Source organism: Poecilia mexicana, unplaced genomic scaffold, assembly GCF_051168715.1.
Source record: "Poecilia mexicana isolate PSO_F unplaced genomic scaffold, ASM5116871v1 scaffold_17, whole genome shotgun sequence".
Classification (NCBI taxonomy): domain Eukaryota; kingdom Metazoa; phylum Chordata; class Actinopteri; order Cyprinodontiformes; family Poeciliidae; genus Poecilia; species Poecilia mexicana.
The window spans coordinates 10,392,594-10,408,866 of record NW_028263386.1 but is presented as its reverse complement, the minus strand read 5'-3'; the positions used below and the strand labels follow the sequence as shown (position 1 = coordinate 10,408,866).

The following is a 16,273-nucleotide window of genomic DNA, read 5'->3' as shown; positions in this document are numbered from 1 at the left end:
GGGTAAGATATCAAGACAGCAGAAGGAGCTTCATTGATGTACAATTAAGCTGAATGTGTAGAATTGTGTCATTTTCTTCATATTGCCACTTTTTGGGCATAGCATTGGTAACGGAGTGGCTGCACATGAACAAGCTACACTTTACTACATACCACCTTCCTTCTGCTTTAGGACAATCTACATGTTCATTCTCAGTAAAATAAATTGAAATTTGTGGTTGCGATGTGTGAAAATGTGAGACCAAATATGGCATAATTCAGGGTTGGTGAGCAAACATACTTTACTTTTGTGGTAAATATGAATTCTGAGCAAAATAAAGGAAATCTGTCTGCCATAATTTCACTTTATTTCAGTGAGTTAAAGTGACAAGCTAAATTGCATCACTGAGCTGGTATTAACCAGCAGATGTGACCCAAACTGTAATATCTCATCTTGCACTTCACGACCGAAGGGAGGAGAGAAGAGAATGCGATTTAGGAGCAGCTACTGACTGAAAAAGAGAGTCATTTGATATCCAACCCAACATCATAAAATTTCCCCAACAGTGGTGCAACTTAGTTGAAGAAGCCCGTGTATGTTCTCAAAAATCTGCCCCTGAGGATTACGGCACATGGCCCATTTGTCATAGCCCGTCTGAATGTAACCACACACAGATGTGATGAGAAAATGCCATCTAATCCACTCCATGTTCTTTGGATTTTAAATCTCAGTTTTAAGACCTACTTTTTGGTCAGTTAGAATGTCTCTGTGCTTTTAAATACCGCAGCCTCGTGTGGCGGCCAGGAGTTATTGCATTTCAACATTCAGACATTAAAATATAGAACTATCTTCTGCTTTTGTTCTTCTCTCCACAAAGCTTCAGTAAAAATTAGAATTTTGGACCTAAATTATATTAATTCTATTTTTTTTGTAAGTTTTAATTGACAGATTAAATAATATTAATACTAATCACCATCTTTATCAAATTAGGGTTAAATCAAACTAAAGTAGTATTTTTTTTTACTAACAAGTTAAATCAATTTGAATTTGATTAAATTATATTTAACATATATACGTATACATTTTTTTTCACTTTTTTAAACAATCTCAGCTTTCACATCATGGGACACAATATGTGTCAATGTTTTTTAATAACTTTAACATTCCTATGAAAGCCTGCCCCACTGCTTTTTATTATCATTGTAAGAGGGAATTGAGTAGAGCTGTGAATGTGGTTCTTATAAAAACACTGAAAATTGCAAACTCAAGACTTAACCCCTTCATTCTCGTCATGCTTACTATGAAGGAATGATGTATCAAATGTTTTCATGCGTCCTTTCTTTTGGCTCGGCTGTAACCAGACCCAGATGTTTTGAGAGCTCTGGGTCTCATTTTAAAGAATCATAAACCTCTTAGTGAAGACTGAATAGAAAAAAAAAAAAAAACCCAAACAAACAGAAAGCCCGGACATGCTATGACTGACTCAGCAATTTAGACAACCTAATGTTGTAGTAATTTGTTGCAGTGGTAGCTTCCCTCATGCTTTCCAGTTAACATTCCTCCTGGAGAATGCTAGCTGTAAAAGCCAGAGGAGGACACCGAAACCTCAGTGTACTTTACAAGCGTCGCCGTGGGTTTAACATGATTGCAACAAATGAATGAAAGGCACCACCTGTTACCTAATTAAAACCAAAAGAGAGAAATGACGACAATTACATTAAAATTCCTGAAAATGAGACTGTTAGTATTACCTAAGCAGCCTAAGTATTCAATCCAAACAAATGTAAACTTTTTACTCTTATGTTTTCTATCAATCATTAATATTTCTCGCTCAATTTATAAGCTTCATGTACAGAGTCAGGACAAACAGACACATTCTTTTAAAACAAACTACTTTTTTTCTTTTTTTTTGGAAATTATTATTTTATAATTTTTGGATATAATCTTGGATATAGAGCCCACACATGATCCAGTCCACACAGAATTTTTGAAAGTCTCTCCGTTGGGTAAGGATTTTTAAAAACAATAGCTTCTTGCAACAAAGACTAAACATAGGGAAGGGTTGGGGGTGCAAACATGGAGGAAAGTCTCTGCTATACAGAGATCCTATGTGAAAAGTCACGACCTTAGAACACCTTCTGGACATTTCCCTCTGTTTGAAAGAAGAGAGGCAGCTGAAGGTTGAAGTCAATCTGCTGTGTTATACATCCAAGTCACCAATTTAGGTAGTGACACTACTAAAAAGCTCCGCTTAGATAAGGGTTAGTCAGTGGGAATTATGCAGAAAATACATTTGAACACAGAGCAGTGTGGATGTTCAAAGTCTTGGTGAATTGTACCGAGACCGAATATATCACTATTATTGGCTAGTGGCAAGAAAACCTCATGTTAGACCCACACTACAAGCCTCCAGTGTATTTCATTCTTCATAATATTCTCAATCTCTGGTTGAGGGACAAAGCTGCTTGCACAGGACATTTAATATTGACATTATGTTAGGTTTTTACATACCTTGTTTAGTGTTTTTCCTGTTTTGATAACCAATCAATTAAAACCTTTGCTATCTTCTAAAGTAAATATTGGTATGTATGTTCGGTAAACTACATCTACCAGCAGGATTATGATGATCAGGGGTCATAACTTATAATTTGTGCATCAACAGAAATGTAATTTAAAAACTTGAGTAAATTGTTTACCAATAAATTGATCCCATTTAAATGTATCAAATTTAAATTTAATTCCATTATTTCAGAGGTTTGACTTTCTTTTTGATAATTTATTTCCTTATTTAATCAATAATCTTTTAAAAGTCTAAAAACTGCTGCGCTATGGTGGAGTACAAGTCAGAATAAAAAGATTTGTTTCTGGGTACAAAATGGATACAGGTTAGAGAACAAAAATGAGGATAAAAATTGTCCCACAGTCGCCTTGAATGGCTACAGAGGTAATTGCATGTTGTTGCGCTTTTAAATGCTAAATGGTCTGAATTTGAATACGCCTTGCTTTGTCTTAACAGCCAACTAAAACACTTTCACACTGCAAGCCAAATTCACACACACACACCAATTTGCAGATCAGCGTTTTGCACAAGGACACTTGTGCTTGTTGAAGCACAGTATTGAACAGACAACTGTCCACTTGGCAGACATTCTTGATCCCCGCTGAGCCATTAAACACACAGTAGCGATAGACTCTTAACACTAAAAAGAGCCCTGTGTGCATGAATGTTGCAACCTATGGCTAACAGCCTGGCTCTGGTCACCATCCAATGGCACTTTTTCTCTACATGATGCAGTTATCCTTTTCCTTATACTTCTGTCTCAAATTTCCACTGCAGATAACTTGAAATTATAGCTTTTTTATTAAAATTTTTGTATTGAACCAAGCCTTTTTGTACCTGTAAATTTGTATCTTTAACCACAATGTGTGAATAAATTATTGGGATTTCTGATTGTAGATTTTAGGTGCAGAATTAACATTACACAGCTTAACTACTTTAAAGACACATGTCTCTTCCTTCATGCAATTGAGACAAAAATATAAGTTTTCTCTGTTGCGATGTGTCACTTGAGGTCAGTTTATATTACTACTGGTATTTTAATTGTTAACATTTTTAGCTTTCTGACAACCCCAAGTCGAAGGTGGTGAAGTCAAAGGAATTTTGTGGTAGCCACCCGTTCACCGAATATGACACAGTATTAACACTCTGCACAAAGGCTCTTCACACAAAAAAGACTCCAGCCTGTACAAGCTTTCTTTGTGTTGCTATGGAAATTTCCACTGCCAGCCTGGAGTGAGATGGTGCGTGTACGCTAGTCTAATGGCAGGTACTTGGAAATGGTGTGGTTTCTTCTTTTTTTTTTTTTTTAGTCATAGTACGAAGTTTCACAGATAGTTTCACAGAAACTTTAGAGGAGCAGTCTATCTCTGCTCCTCTATTTTTACCATGAAGCTGTGGTGAAACCGATCCTCTAAACCTACTTAAGTCCTTGAAAGTGTTCATGGTTTGCAAAAATCTTAGATTGTGTCTATACATCAGAAATGTTCATAAATAGCATACACTATGACATATATGGAGCATTAGAAATGTATTTCCAGATTTCTAGTGGATCCTTTATTATGAAAAAATCAAGCAAGGTGGTAACATCATGGGAAATTATCATACCCAGTCACAATGGTGCAGGACACTGAACTTTATGCCATCAGCATACATGAACAGGAGTGTATCAAAAACACCACAAAAACTTCAAAACATCACAATCTCCTTCGTTTCCTCATGTTTATACCCATAAAGCAGTTGTACAAACTGCAGATGTTAAAAATTTGAGGAAAAAAAAGTGCCAGCCTCATTGGCATTTGACAGGAAAAAGGTACAGGAAACAGCTCTGTTGTCCAGGTGTATTAGTCTAGATCCTTAAGCACAAGTACATCCTTTTCTTTACTTTAAGTAAAATGTTGAGATTATACAGACAATGTCTTCCTTTCAAGCATGAAACAGCAGTCATAGTTTAGCATTTTGATTCTTCTAAGCTTTCCTGGCATTTATTCACTTGTTGGAAATGATTTGGCTCCGGTCCAGCCTGTTGATTGGGACGTCCTGGCTGCTGTCCAGGCTCTTAACTCTCAACAGGCTCAGCCCTCCGGTGCTCTGCACCAGGCCATGCGTTCTCATGCAGTCTGTGGGATGCATGTGTCAGCGTGTTTATGTACTGTGATAGTTTATGTGCAGAAAGTAAGACGGACCTATGAAACATAAGAAACTTGCTGACTCACATTAAATCTCGCAGGTGGCTGGAATGGAAAAATCTGAAAACACAGCACACACAGAGGACATAAACTGCTTGGTTTTTATTTTTTTGCATGTGTTTCAAGGATATGCTTAATATTTTGTTAAAATTTTGTGTTGAAGGATTTGTTTATCCTAACATAAGACATTTCAATTAGTTCTAAGTTGTTATTTTATACAATTTCACGTGACAAAAACCTCAATATCCCCAAATATGTACAGTCTTTGGCTTTCAGAAAGATTTCCTCCAAGGAACCTTGAAGTTGTTTTCTGAAACCAGAGTAATAAAGCATTGCACCTTCATTGGAAACCTTTACTCACCATCTTTAGTCTGTTCACCATATGAGACAGAACTGTTTTTTTAAGCAAAAACCCTTGGATGCAGGCTGAAAAGTTGGACAGGCACAGGAATGGAAAACTTTCCACCTTTGGAAAGAGTCAAAACTAGGCTCCTCAGACTGAATTTTCATCGGCTTTCATCTTGCTTGACGTGTTGCTGAGGGGAGAACGTGGTCAGTCTCAGTCCGTTTCTTATCCTGTCTGCCAACTTTGATAACGCAATGTGCGTTAAATTTTGATGGTGTGTATAACAAATGTTAGAGCATTATGCTTGGTTTTATGAGTTTGAATCTGTATGTGCATGTGTATATTACTATTATTATTTATAGTAATATAGTTATATAAGTGAAAATGAAATATAAGAGAAATAACTGATTTGATTGGTAGGTAGTACTTGAAATTAAGTGACCCTCCTATTGGGATAAACACAAAAAGTTCCCCAACTGTGGTTCAAAGTCTAATCAAGAGAGACAAAAGAAAAACTATTCTCTCCCTTGTTCTTGACCCATGACCTGCAGCCGTCTAGCCGCCTGTTTACATGGTGTTGTGTTGTACTTTCATCTGCATGTGGTAAGGAACAGAGGGAGGTTTCTCTGATCAAGCTCCCTGCATTCGCCCCCGTCATGCTGCTCTTAGTACAAATCATACAGACCTACATATTCAAGTTTGGGTCCATAAAGGGGTCCCTTGAGGTGGTCAGGAGGGATGTTTGGACAGATGTGTGGGTCCAAAACTGAGAGGCTAAACCCCAGTGCTGCTCTTGCGGTCCTGCCCAACCCATCTCTGGGAAGGATAGAGTCTCTTGGTTGCAGTTTCATCATGGCTTAAAGAGACAGAGCAAGTTGCTGTGTGTGAAATGAGAAAGTTATCTGAGGATATAATGTAGCATTTCAAATGTAGAGCAGTCTTGTCTTCTCTGACCAGATCACTTTCTTACACATGTGGTTATGTGTCCCCTACATGACTTAGTTACATTTTTGCTAGGTCGAGTGCCTCGCTGTACAAGTAGTCTGTTGTCTTGCTGTAGATCGGCTGAACACACCATCCCCATGATGATGGATGTTGGTGGACGTAGAATGGTGATGCATTTCTTTAGAAAAGCTTTTACACAGTGCAAAAGACTTGAGACTGGAGTGGATGTTAATATTCCAGTTCGACAATGAGTCTATATACACAGCCAGGGCCATAGTCAGATTGTTTAGATTAAAGGATATTAATTTGCTTGTATGGCTAAGTTAAAATCATGGCCCAAATCTTATTGAGAATTTAACTGAACTGGAGAAAAGAACAATGGACAAAATGTTCATTTCTTGAATGGTTAAAGGTTGTAGAGACATACTGTGTAAGACCTGTAGTTGAAGCTGTACCATATTAGTTGGGCTGAATACAAATACTTTGTAGTAAAATTGAAAACCTTTTGAGATTTCTCTTTGTCTTTAAAGTTATTCACTGTTTGTGTTGGTCGAATGTGTAAAATCCCAATAAAATACATTGAAGTTTAAGGCACAGTGCATCTGGAAAGTATTCAGTGCTTCACATTTTCAACATTTTATGCTGCTACAGATGTATATCAAATGTTGTTTTGACCTGTCAACCTCAAAATGCTTACATGTAAGTCAATGGGTCCATGAACCCATGTCATAATGGGGCACTAAACGTAAATGCCCCATTATGACAAAGGGTAAAAAAGCTTTGCAGTTTTTGCAAATGTATTAATGGAACACAAAGAAATCACATTGAATATGTATTCTAAAATATTTTTTAAACACTTTATTTTCCACCTTAATGAAACACATAAACTGCCATATCTTCATTTAAAGTTGATTAAGTTTCAATAGGTTTCAATTCCCATAATAACCATCACTGTCTCAGCCAGCTGTTCTCCTGCTGTGCTTGCTGGACGTAACTTGGTCAGTTCTATTGAACCAAAGTAAACATCCTGCTTAATGTTTATCATTGAATCATTGTTTCAGGGGATTATTAAGACGTTTCAGTGAACATCTGCGAGATGAATTATAAAAAAGTTTCTCTGTCGTCTTGCTGTAGATCGGCTGGCGGTAAGGAATGCAGTGTTGTGGTATGGTTAGCACATGGACAGTGTTTGCAGTTTCATTGAGTTGCGTTGTCTCCTCATGCCACCAAATGTTTTCAGTTCAGTCTTGGCTGACAAAAGGTTCAGGGTGTCCCAGTGTTGAAATGTTGGATTTAACTTAGTTATGAAAAGAAAACAAAACACTGAGTGCATTCACTTTTTCTTGGCTTGTTTAGTTTTATTTTGCTTCCCATCTTTAGTTACGTAGTAACAGCTGGCCCTCATTGTTATCCATGAATATGACTAAGCTGACTTACTGCATTCTGTAGACAGATTAGTAACACAGACCCTGTTATGTTTTGCAGGAATTCAGGAGGGTACTGAGTGCACAAAGTGTAAAAATGATTGGGCACTAAGGGCAGCCATCGCTCTCCTCTATGTGCTCTGCGCCCTGCTCACTATAGCAGTGGCTGTCCTCGGGTACAAAGGTAAGTTAAACAGGAAGTTAACGGTTACACTTTGTAAACTATTTTGTACACTTTCTGAAAGACACATAAAAAGTGTTATTTTGTCATTTACCTTTTCTAAAGAAAATGTACCACCCGCATTCATTTACTGGAATTTCCACAATATATTACACTGTGACAAAACTAGAAAGACAAATTCAGACTCCTCTGGAAACCTTTTAATAAATTCTGCTGGTAAAATTGGTGTTTTGCAGATTAGGGAATTTCACAAAGTAATTTGAGTTCATGCAGAATTTCAAATGATCATTTCAGTCCCGTCAGAAAAATAAGAAAGTTCAGAGAAACATTTACTGATTAAAACAGGCCTTTATGACACATTGTTCTTCACTGATATGATTTTGTTTAAAGATTAGTCATGACTTGAAATCCTTGTGTGACAGTGGCCTCACTGCAAAGTGTTTTAGTGTTTTGAGACGTTTTTGAAGACATTAATTAAAAACAGAGATACATTCAAGTACCTCAAAGCCATTGTCAGAAGATAATGCAGAGTGAGAACTGTCCAATATCCAGAACAGTGATCCAGAACAATCACTGTATACCTGTCAAAACATCTGAGCAAAATTTTCTAAAGTATTATCTGGTCCAAACGCACTGCAAAGCTCTCTTTGGCAATACGAAATGCCTTCGTTGGAAAATCTACAAGTTGAGATCTAAAGCTGACTGCTGCCTTTTAAGTTTTGTCAGGATTGTTGTAGGTTTGCAGCTTTACGGGTGGGTTGGCTTGGAGCCCGTGCTATTTTGATGGTTTGCCTCTAATATATACCAGATGACCAGGCAGTGACTACTATAGCTTAACAACCCAAAGAAAAATTTTATTAGCGGGGACCAATTTGTTGTCTCGTGAACTACAAGTTCACTCACGAGTGTCAAAAGCAGCTGAACTTTGAAGAAAACCGTTGCAAGCTGTATTCTGTTTTTCTTTGGTCTTCTCTGTGTACTGAGCCTCATGTCAACATTTGAATACTTTACCCTGTTGGAGATGTGTTTTTGCTGCCTGCTGTGTCACAAAGTGTCTGCACCAGCTCCAGCAACTTAGGTTAGCAAGCTTTCTTCAAATGCTCTTTAGTGCCAAAGTAAGCTTCTCTTCAGCCTCAGGCCTTCAAACGCTGAAGGTTAATAGACATTTCATTTAGTTTAAGAAATTATGGTGAAAAATACTCTATGTTAGTTGATTAGTCCTGTCTAGAAGTGAAAATGTTGAACATTAGTTTGCCAATTTGAGCAATGCTAACAAGTTTGTAAGCCCAGTTGGACATCAATAGACATCTTCATACAAAAATAGTTTCACCATTTTTTCACAATTTTCAATCATCTTTGGTTATAGTCTTTGCTAAATTCTTTGAAAAAAAATTGCTTTGCTTTTCCCATACAGGTTTGTTGTAATATTGAATCACAGAAGAAGAGAGGGACATAAATTTGGTAAGGTCTGGTATAGGATTCTTACGCTGACATAATGTTTAAAATAAATGCACAGCTTTCACAGCATTTACAGAAAACGTAACTAAAATATTTAAAATTATGTGTTGTCTAAAATTTTAAACATTTGTTTCTTCAGCTGCTTACTGTCCAAAATGTTACTATTTTTACCTTAAAATAGAACAAATTTTGAAACTGGTACTGATTCAAACAGATACTAGCTGGTTGGGTTATTGGATAAGCAAATCACTAGAATAGATTGCTTCATAGACTGGTCACTTGCATCTCGTCAACTGTAGTTTTCATTCTTTCAGCCAGCTGACAGGCAGTGGCTTTGACCCTTTCTCTGACTTTTCATGAAAATGTTCATTTAATGCATTAATGACTTTAATTTAATCATTCATGCTTTGACTGAACCCAGAGACACAATGTCTCACTTTGTTTTATACAGTTTGTATTAAAATAAAACGAAAATCAGATTTAAACTTTGGTAGCAATATGACAGAATAATTTAGGGTTTTTAAAACATTTTGAAACCTTGACATGCCCACCAGTAACCCGCCACTGCTGAATATACATTGAAAAGAAGAATTAGTTTGGTTTGGAAAGACTTTAGAGAGATGTAGAAAAAGATGCAACTCAGTTTCTCAGCGTTGAGCCAAGAGGTATTTCAAACTGAGACGTTGTTATGTTTGGCCTAAGTGTATGTTTTTGCTTTGTGTTTTTGTCACTCCTGGAATGATAACAGTAAGCGCTTGGGATGCTTTCCAGTTGAGTTCTGAGACACCCACCTACTGGCAAAAAAATAAAAAATAAAACACAAATGAGAGATGAACTTTAGTTGCAGAGGAGAGGGGAAGATAAATTACAGTGGGACTTAGCGTGTGGTGATGTGTAATTTAAGCTGCTGTTTTTCATATTCATACTTGTGAAGTGGAATTTATGAACATCTCAGCCTCTAGCTTTGGCAAGTCAACAGTTTTCAGTTGCCTGGTTACTTGCTACAGTGAAAGGAAGAATACAGCAGCTCCCTCTGCTGGTTTAATTAAATTAATGTCACATTTATAAAACAAAAACTAAACTAAGGCTTTTTGCTGCTTACCTTCTGACACTTTCATATTTTTTTAAAAAGTGATATTCTCTGTATGTATCTCTTCCAATCAATCTCTTCTTTGCCCTTTTTCTAGTTGTTCAAAGGATGGACAATGTCACTGAGGGCATGCAGAATTATGGAGGGAAGATCAATGCTGTCGAAACAGACTTAAAGAAACTAGGTAAGACTGTTTGGAATCAGGTAGCTTTATCATACAATAATTGAACCTGATATTGAGTCTGAGATAATATTTATAGAAGTGCACCAATCATCTGATCAAAATCAGCCAATTTTTCCCTTGTTTATGATTGTTGTTGTTGTTGTTGTTGTTGTTGTTGTTACCATTCATTAATCCATCAATGCAAAGAACTGAAGCAATCTTTGGTCTATAATCACGTCAACCTACGATATATAATTTCATGCACATTTTTTGTTCTCTAATGCAAAAAACAACAACAATTTTAGGTTTGGTGCCCATGGTGTAATCCATTGGAATAATCTTGTTCCTTCATTTTCAAACTACAACCTTGGTCAAAGCACTTACACCAAATGTGTCCTCTTTTATTTGTTGCAATCCTCAGAATATAACATCATAGTCAGTTCAAATTGAAACTGTCAAGTGTGACATTAAAGGAAAAAAGTTGCACTGGTTAAAAGTTGGAAGCATATTGCTGTTTGAAAATAAGTTTTTTGACATTATCTCATTACAACATGACAGTTATATTGTACAAATGCTACAATATATTTAAATAAATGTAATTTTCTCTATGTGGCTGTGGTAGTATGCTGCATTCATAATGAAGATTACAATGGCTGATTTGGATTAATTGGCCGTGGTTTACATCATACTTGTAGAGATACTGATGCTGCTGCATATTGTGGGTGAAATCTTTAATACTACACATAGTATTAATGACTCCAAGAAGGATCCTCAACAAGAATGGGACTGCACAGAAGGAAAAATCAGTCCAATCCTCGAGATGTGGTGATTTTCTTTGACTAGCTGGAGAGTTATGGGAGAATTCTGCTTCACCACCTTAAATGTACTCAACATGGATATGGTGTGACTCGTTTGACCCCATTGGTGTAGAACGAAGGCATAGAAGACAACTAATGTAATGCAATCATGTAAATCCTGTACCTGACATCATGTGGCATCTAGAGTCCTGTGAAGGTGTTTCCATGATTACCCTATTGTAACGGGATAGTGTTCAGAAACACATTTTTCTCAGTGGCAGTAATAAAATTCCATAATTAGTGCATCTCTAAATGTTCGGGCCTACTACTACCTGTTTGTTTTTTTTCCACAGATGATCAAGCAGGAGAGAAGTCCCTCAATGCCACCAGTGAAATCAGTACCTTCAAATCAGATCTGGAAGTGTTACAAAACCAACTGAAAGACATTAGCAGTAGAGCAACAAGCAACAGAGACATGTTAGAAGACCTGCTAGTCACAGGAGACAACATGCAGAACGGCCATGTCTCGCTTCAAAGTGTCCTGGATGGCAACGCAGACTCACTGCGTGGGATCAATCAGTCCTTGGCTTCCTACAGTGGAATGATTGACCACCTGCAGGCAGACACTGCACGACTCCAGTCTGAGCTCCAGGAGCAGGTCAAAGTGCAGAGTGAGACTCAAGTGAATGTCAATTCACTTAATATCACCCAAGGACAGCAGCGCAACTTGCTCGGCTCGCTACAGAAGACAGTCGAAGATGTTAGTCAGGCGGTACAGAAACTGAAGAATGACTATCAGATTCTGCAGCAGACGGCCAATCATACGCGTTCAGACTCACAGTGGCTGAAAGAAAAGGTCCAGAATCTTCAGGTTTTGGCTGCAAATAATTCCGCCCTAGCCACTTCCAATGGAGACACACTGGACGACTTGAGAACCCAGCTTAATGCTTTGGTCATCCAAATCCAGAACACCTCAGCCATCACCGAGAGTCATGACCAAGGCTTGCGTGAGCTGATGGATCGCCAGAGAGACAATGACAATGCCACCTCATTAAAGTTTGATGAGATGGAAGTACGATTGGACAAGCATGAGATCGCCATGGACCGTGTGACAGGAAACATGAGCTTTGCCACGCAGATCTTGGGTGTCATCAGCTCTGACCTGACCGGCCTAAGATCCTGTGCTGAGACAGTGATGAGGCACACGGACCTGTTAGCAGACTTGAATGCCACTATGGAAGAGGCCAAGACCAACAGCAAAGATCTGCGCACACAGCAGGATGAGCTTGCAACCAGGTTGGACCAAGAGGTGAACAACCTGTCCAATGTGATGCAGGAGATGAAGCTGGTAGACAGCAAACACTCGCAGCTCATTACCAACTTCACCATTCTGCAGGGTAAGATCAAACAACATTTTTAACGAGCTTGTTGAAAATATTTTGCTTTTAGAATAATGGTGGGTTAGATGTAGGCAACCAACATTGATATTGTGACATTTAGGTATAACTTTTGTAGACAAAAAAGAAACAAGTTTAACTGATTGTGATATTGCCTCATGGTGTAAATGACACTGATCTAATCCTGATCACAGCTGTTTCTCCCTAAAAGTCATTAAACATGGAAGTGTAAATTGTACAGATACAACTGAACTTTTCTTCATTAAGATCCAATAGAACCCAATACGAACAAGTTTTTTTTTTTTTTATTGATTTAGGTCCACCAGGTCCAAAAGGCTCCAGAGGTGATAAAGGTCCCCAAGGGCCGATGGGCCAGACAGGACAGAAGGGAGATAAAGGAGACAAAGGAATGCCAGGCCTGGTGGGACCAAAAGGAGACCGAGGTCCTACTGGGCCAGCAGGTGCGACAGGTCCAAAAGGTTCCACTGGTGCTCGGGGGCTTCCAGGACCTAAAGGGTCTAGAGGCTCTGGAGGCAGACCTGGAAACCCTGGTGAGAAAGGTGACCCTGGAGCAAATGGGTACCCTGGAGCCAATGGAAATCCTGGATTGCCAGGGCCACAAGGGCCACAGGGACTTAGAGGAGCAGCAGGACCTCCAGGCTTGGAGGGGCCTCGTGGGCCTGTTGGTCCAATTGGCCCTGCTGGTCCTCCAGGCCTTCCAGGCTTGCCTGGTCCTGTGTCTTCTGTCAATATAATACCAACCAGAGCCCCTCAAGTCATCAAACCTCCCCTACCGACTTTACCCTCAGTACCAACGGAGAAATCAAAAGACTCTGCACAGGAACAGCCCCCTGCTGCTGCTTCTACTCCTGCACCTGGTGAGTCACACGTCAATTGAAAACCTAAATTTATCTGCTACTTCCAGAGATTTTTGCCAGACAGAGACTGTTTGCATCCACGTATGTTTTAATTTCACTTGATAATACTTATATTTATGTTTTCCAGGTTGTCCTCCTGAGTTCAGAAAGTTTGGGGACAGCTGCTACTACTTTTCTTCTGGTTCCCAGAGACTCAACTTTAATGAAGCAAACAAGTTCTGTAAAAACATATCATCCCATATGCTCATAATCAATGACAATGAAGAACAGGTAGAGATGAAATCACATTTCACATAATTCGACCAATTATTTAAAATAATCATCAAATGTTTATTTCTCTCTTATTTTTTCCACCAGCAATTCATAAGAAATGCCATTTCAAAGGGCTATTTCTGGTTGGGTCTTACTGACAAGGAAGAAGAAAATGTCTGGAAGTGGGTGGATGGAACCATACCGGTTTTTACGTGAGTTATAAATTCATAAATTCACTTTTTAATTTCTTCAGACTGGCATGAATACATTTAACAAATTTGCATTGTCATCATCAGAAACTGGAAACCTGGTCAGCCCGATAACTGGACTCACGGTCATGTAAATGGAGAGGATTGTGCGGGTCTTATCCATAATGCTAACTGGAACGATTTCTATTGCACAGACCGCATTGGGTTCATATGTGAACATTCATCTGAGTGTCAGTACTTACTTAAAATCTTAATGCTGTCTCTCAAAAGTGTTTATATCTTTTTAAATTTTAACTAAGACATTCAAAATCTCCTTCCCTCTGACACTTGCACAAGTACTGAAACTCCTTAAACTTTGGCATGTTTTGTCATGCAACAGCCTAAACTTAAGTTAAATGATTCACTCAAAGGGACTCGTTGATGGTGACGTGCTGGTTGTTTTTTCTAAGTACAGACTTTTAGCCAATCAAAAATGTCTGTTTGTGGTTGCAATGTGTCAAATGTGATCAAATCTAAGGGGTATAAATACTTTTGAAAGCATTGTTTTCAGTAAATAAATACATTTTAAATATATGCCTTACATGTCATGTTTTTCTCTTCATAGTGGTGGTTCCAGTTTTATAGCATCCATCTACTTCTTCCTCTATGCATGAAGCTGAGGGTGCATCAAAAAGGAGAGTCATGTGAAGGAAGGAGCTCAACTTAAAGACTGAAGGATAAAGGCGGCTCAGTCAGGCATCATGGAGACTAGAAGACGATTCTAAATAATTACTTTTAGTGCCTGTTGTTTCTTTAAGGCACTTTAAAACAAACTGTGGAACCCAAGAAGGAGCAAAGTACGGTACCAACTGAGATTTGGTACAGAAATATCATGAGATTGTAGTTATGTCTGTAAGCTGTAACAAATTAGGATTTGGTGCAGCCAGTTCCATTCATGTATATCTGTAAATAGTATTCTATAAAATTTGGTACTGTTTGATATTTTTGCATTATTACTATACTTAACATTTTTGCAGATTTTATACTTGGAAATCTTTAATAAAAAGAAGTTTTTTTTCATATTTTGGAGAGTGAAAAGGTGAAAACTGTTTTTATTTTATAATACTTCATAGATTCCGAGCTTTTTATAAGATGTTGTACCTTATAAAATCTTGCAGTGCAAAGCACTCACATTTACTCACTAAACCAATCCAATATTGTATGGGAAAACAAGTAAAGTGCAGGTAAATGTCACTGTTCTTAAACTACTAGGTTCCAGTCACAAATATTATCAGGACTACTGAGCAGTTTTGCTGTTTTAGGGCTGACATTACTTAGAATCTTACCTGTCAGTGATTTCATATCTCTTAAAACACGAAAATTCAGTTTACACCAGTATAAAGAGATTTATCCAACATGCCAAATACAGTATGGCAGGTGAAACAAGTGTTTGCATTGCCTCTCGCTGATGTAAAAGGTGCCTTTACTGTACCATATATTACTTAATAAGTTGTGGTTTGTAATCTGTTTTAATGCTTTACTGTCCCTCTTTTAATTCACCAAGCTAATAATGATCAACCAAGACACTTAAGACAATAAAACAGTAAAGATGCTCTGTGTTGAGTGACTGAGTTTTGCGGGTTTTTTTTTTGGTTTTTTTTCTTTCAGGTTAAATGAAATGATATTGCCTAGACTAGTGTCTTATTTTTCACAAACCCAATCTAGACCATTTGATTTAAGGTATCAGAACTCTCACTTGTCAGGCCTTTCAGACATTTACCTCTCCATTCATCCAGTCATCCATTCTCTATAATCACTCATCTTTATTGGACTGCTGGTACCTATACTATTGTTGCGACAGGTGACTAGGCCATCACAGGACAGTTTAGTGTGACCAATAAACCTGACACTTAGGCATGTTTGTACTGTAGACGGCAGCTAGCGTACTCAATACCAACTCAGAGTTCCTGCCTAAAGCTCCATGGGATACTGAAACAGTTCTTTATGGAAACTAAAAGGTCCCCGAACACTTAAGGCCTCCATAAGTGGGTTGTGCTTGACCCCTGTATCACCACAGCATCTCAATGACGAATTACTTTTGACAGATTTTTAACAAACCTTTTATCCACTTCAGTTGCAAAACCCCACCTTCTTGCTGCCACCTCAATAAACAGCACAGAAACAATAGGTGGCAGCGCTTTTAAGTTTGGCCTAATGTGTCTTTAGAGTTTTAACTTGAAATCTGTTTATCCCTGTTTTAAGATTTCCATCTGGTTAATTTGTGAGCACACTAAGGAGAGGTAGCAGTTCTGAAGACAATAAAATAATCATCATCTTATTGGAATACATCAAACAGACCAAATTGATTTTTTCGGCTGCTTGAAATGATCTTCGCTTCGGCGTTCTTTGACAATAAAATCTGGCCATCG

General features: G+C 38.1%; 1 protein-coding gene across 1 annotated transcript in view; it reads left to right on the top strand.

The window, feature by feature from the left end:
• Positions 1-15,457, top strand: part of colec12 (collectin sub-family member 12) — a 29,211-nt gene extending 13,754 nt beyond the window's left edge. Inside the window, exons 3-10 of the mRNA XM_014998675.2 lie at positions 7,502-7,624; positions 10,267-10,353; positions 11,483-12,526; positions 12,844-13,404; positions 13,532-13,674; positions 13,762-13,868; positions 13,953-14,095; positions 14,470-15,457. Of these exons, the coding sequence (XP_014854161.2) occupies positions 7,502-7,624; positions 10,267-10,353; positions 11,483-12,526; positions 12,844-13,404; positions 13,532-13,674; positions 13,762-13,868; positions 13,953-14,095; positions 14,470-14,489 (2,228 nt within the window). The 3' untranslated portion in view covers positions 14,490-15,457. The remainder of the gene's footprint in view (positions 1-7,501; positions 7,625-10,266; positions 10,354-11,482; positions 12,527-12,843; positions 13,405-13,531; positions 13,675-13,761; positions 13,869-13,952; positions 14,096-14,469) is intronic.
• Positions 15,458-16,273: the final 816 nt, after the last annotated feature.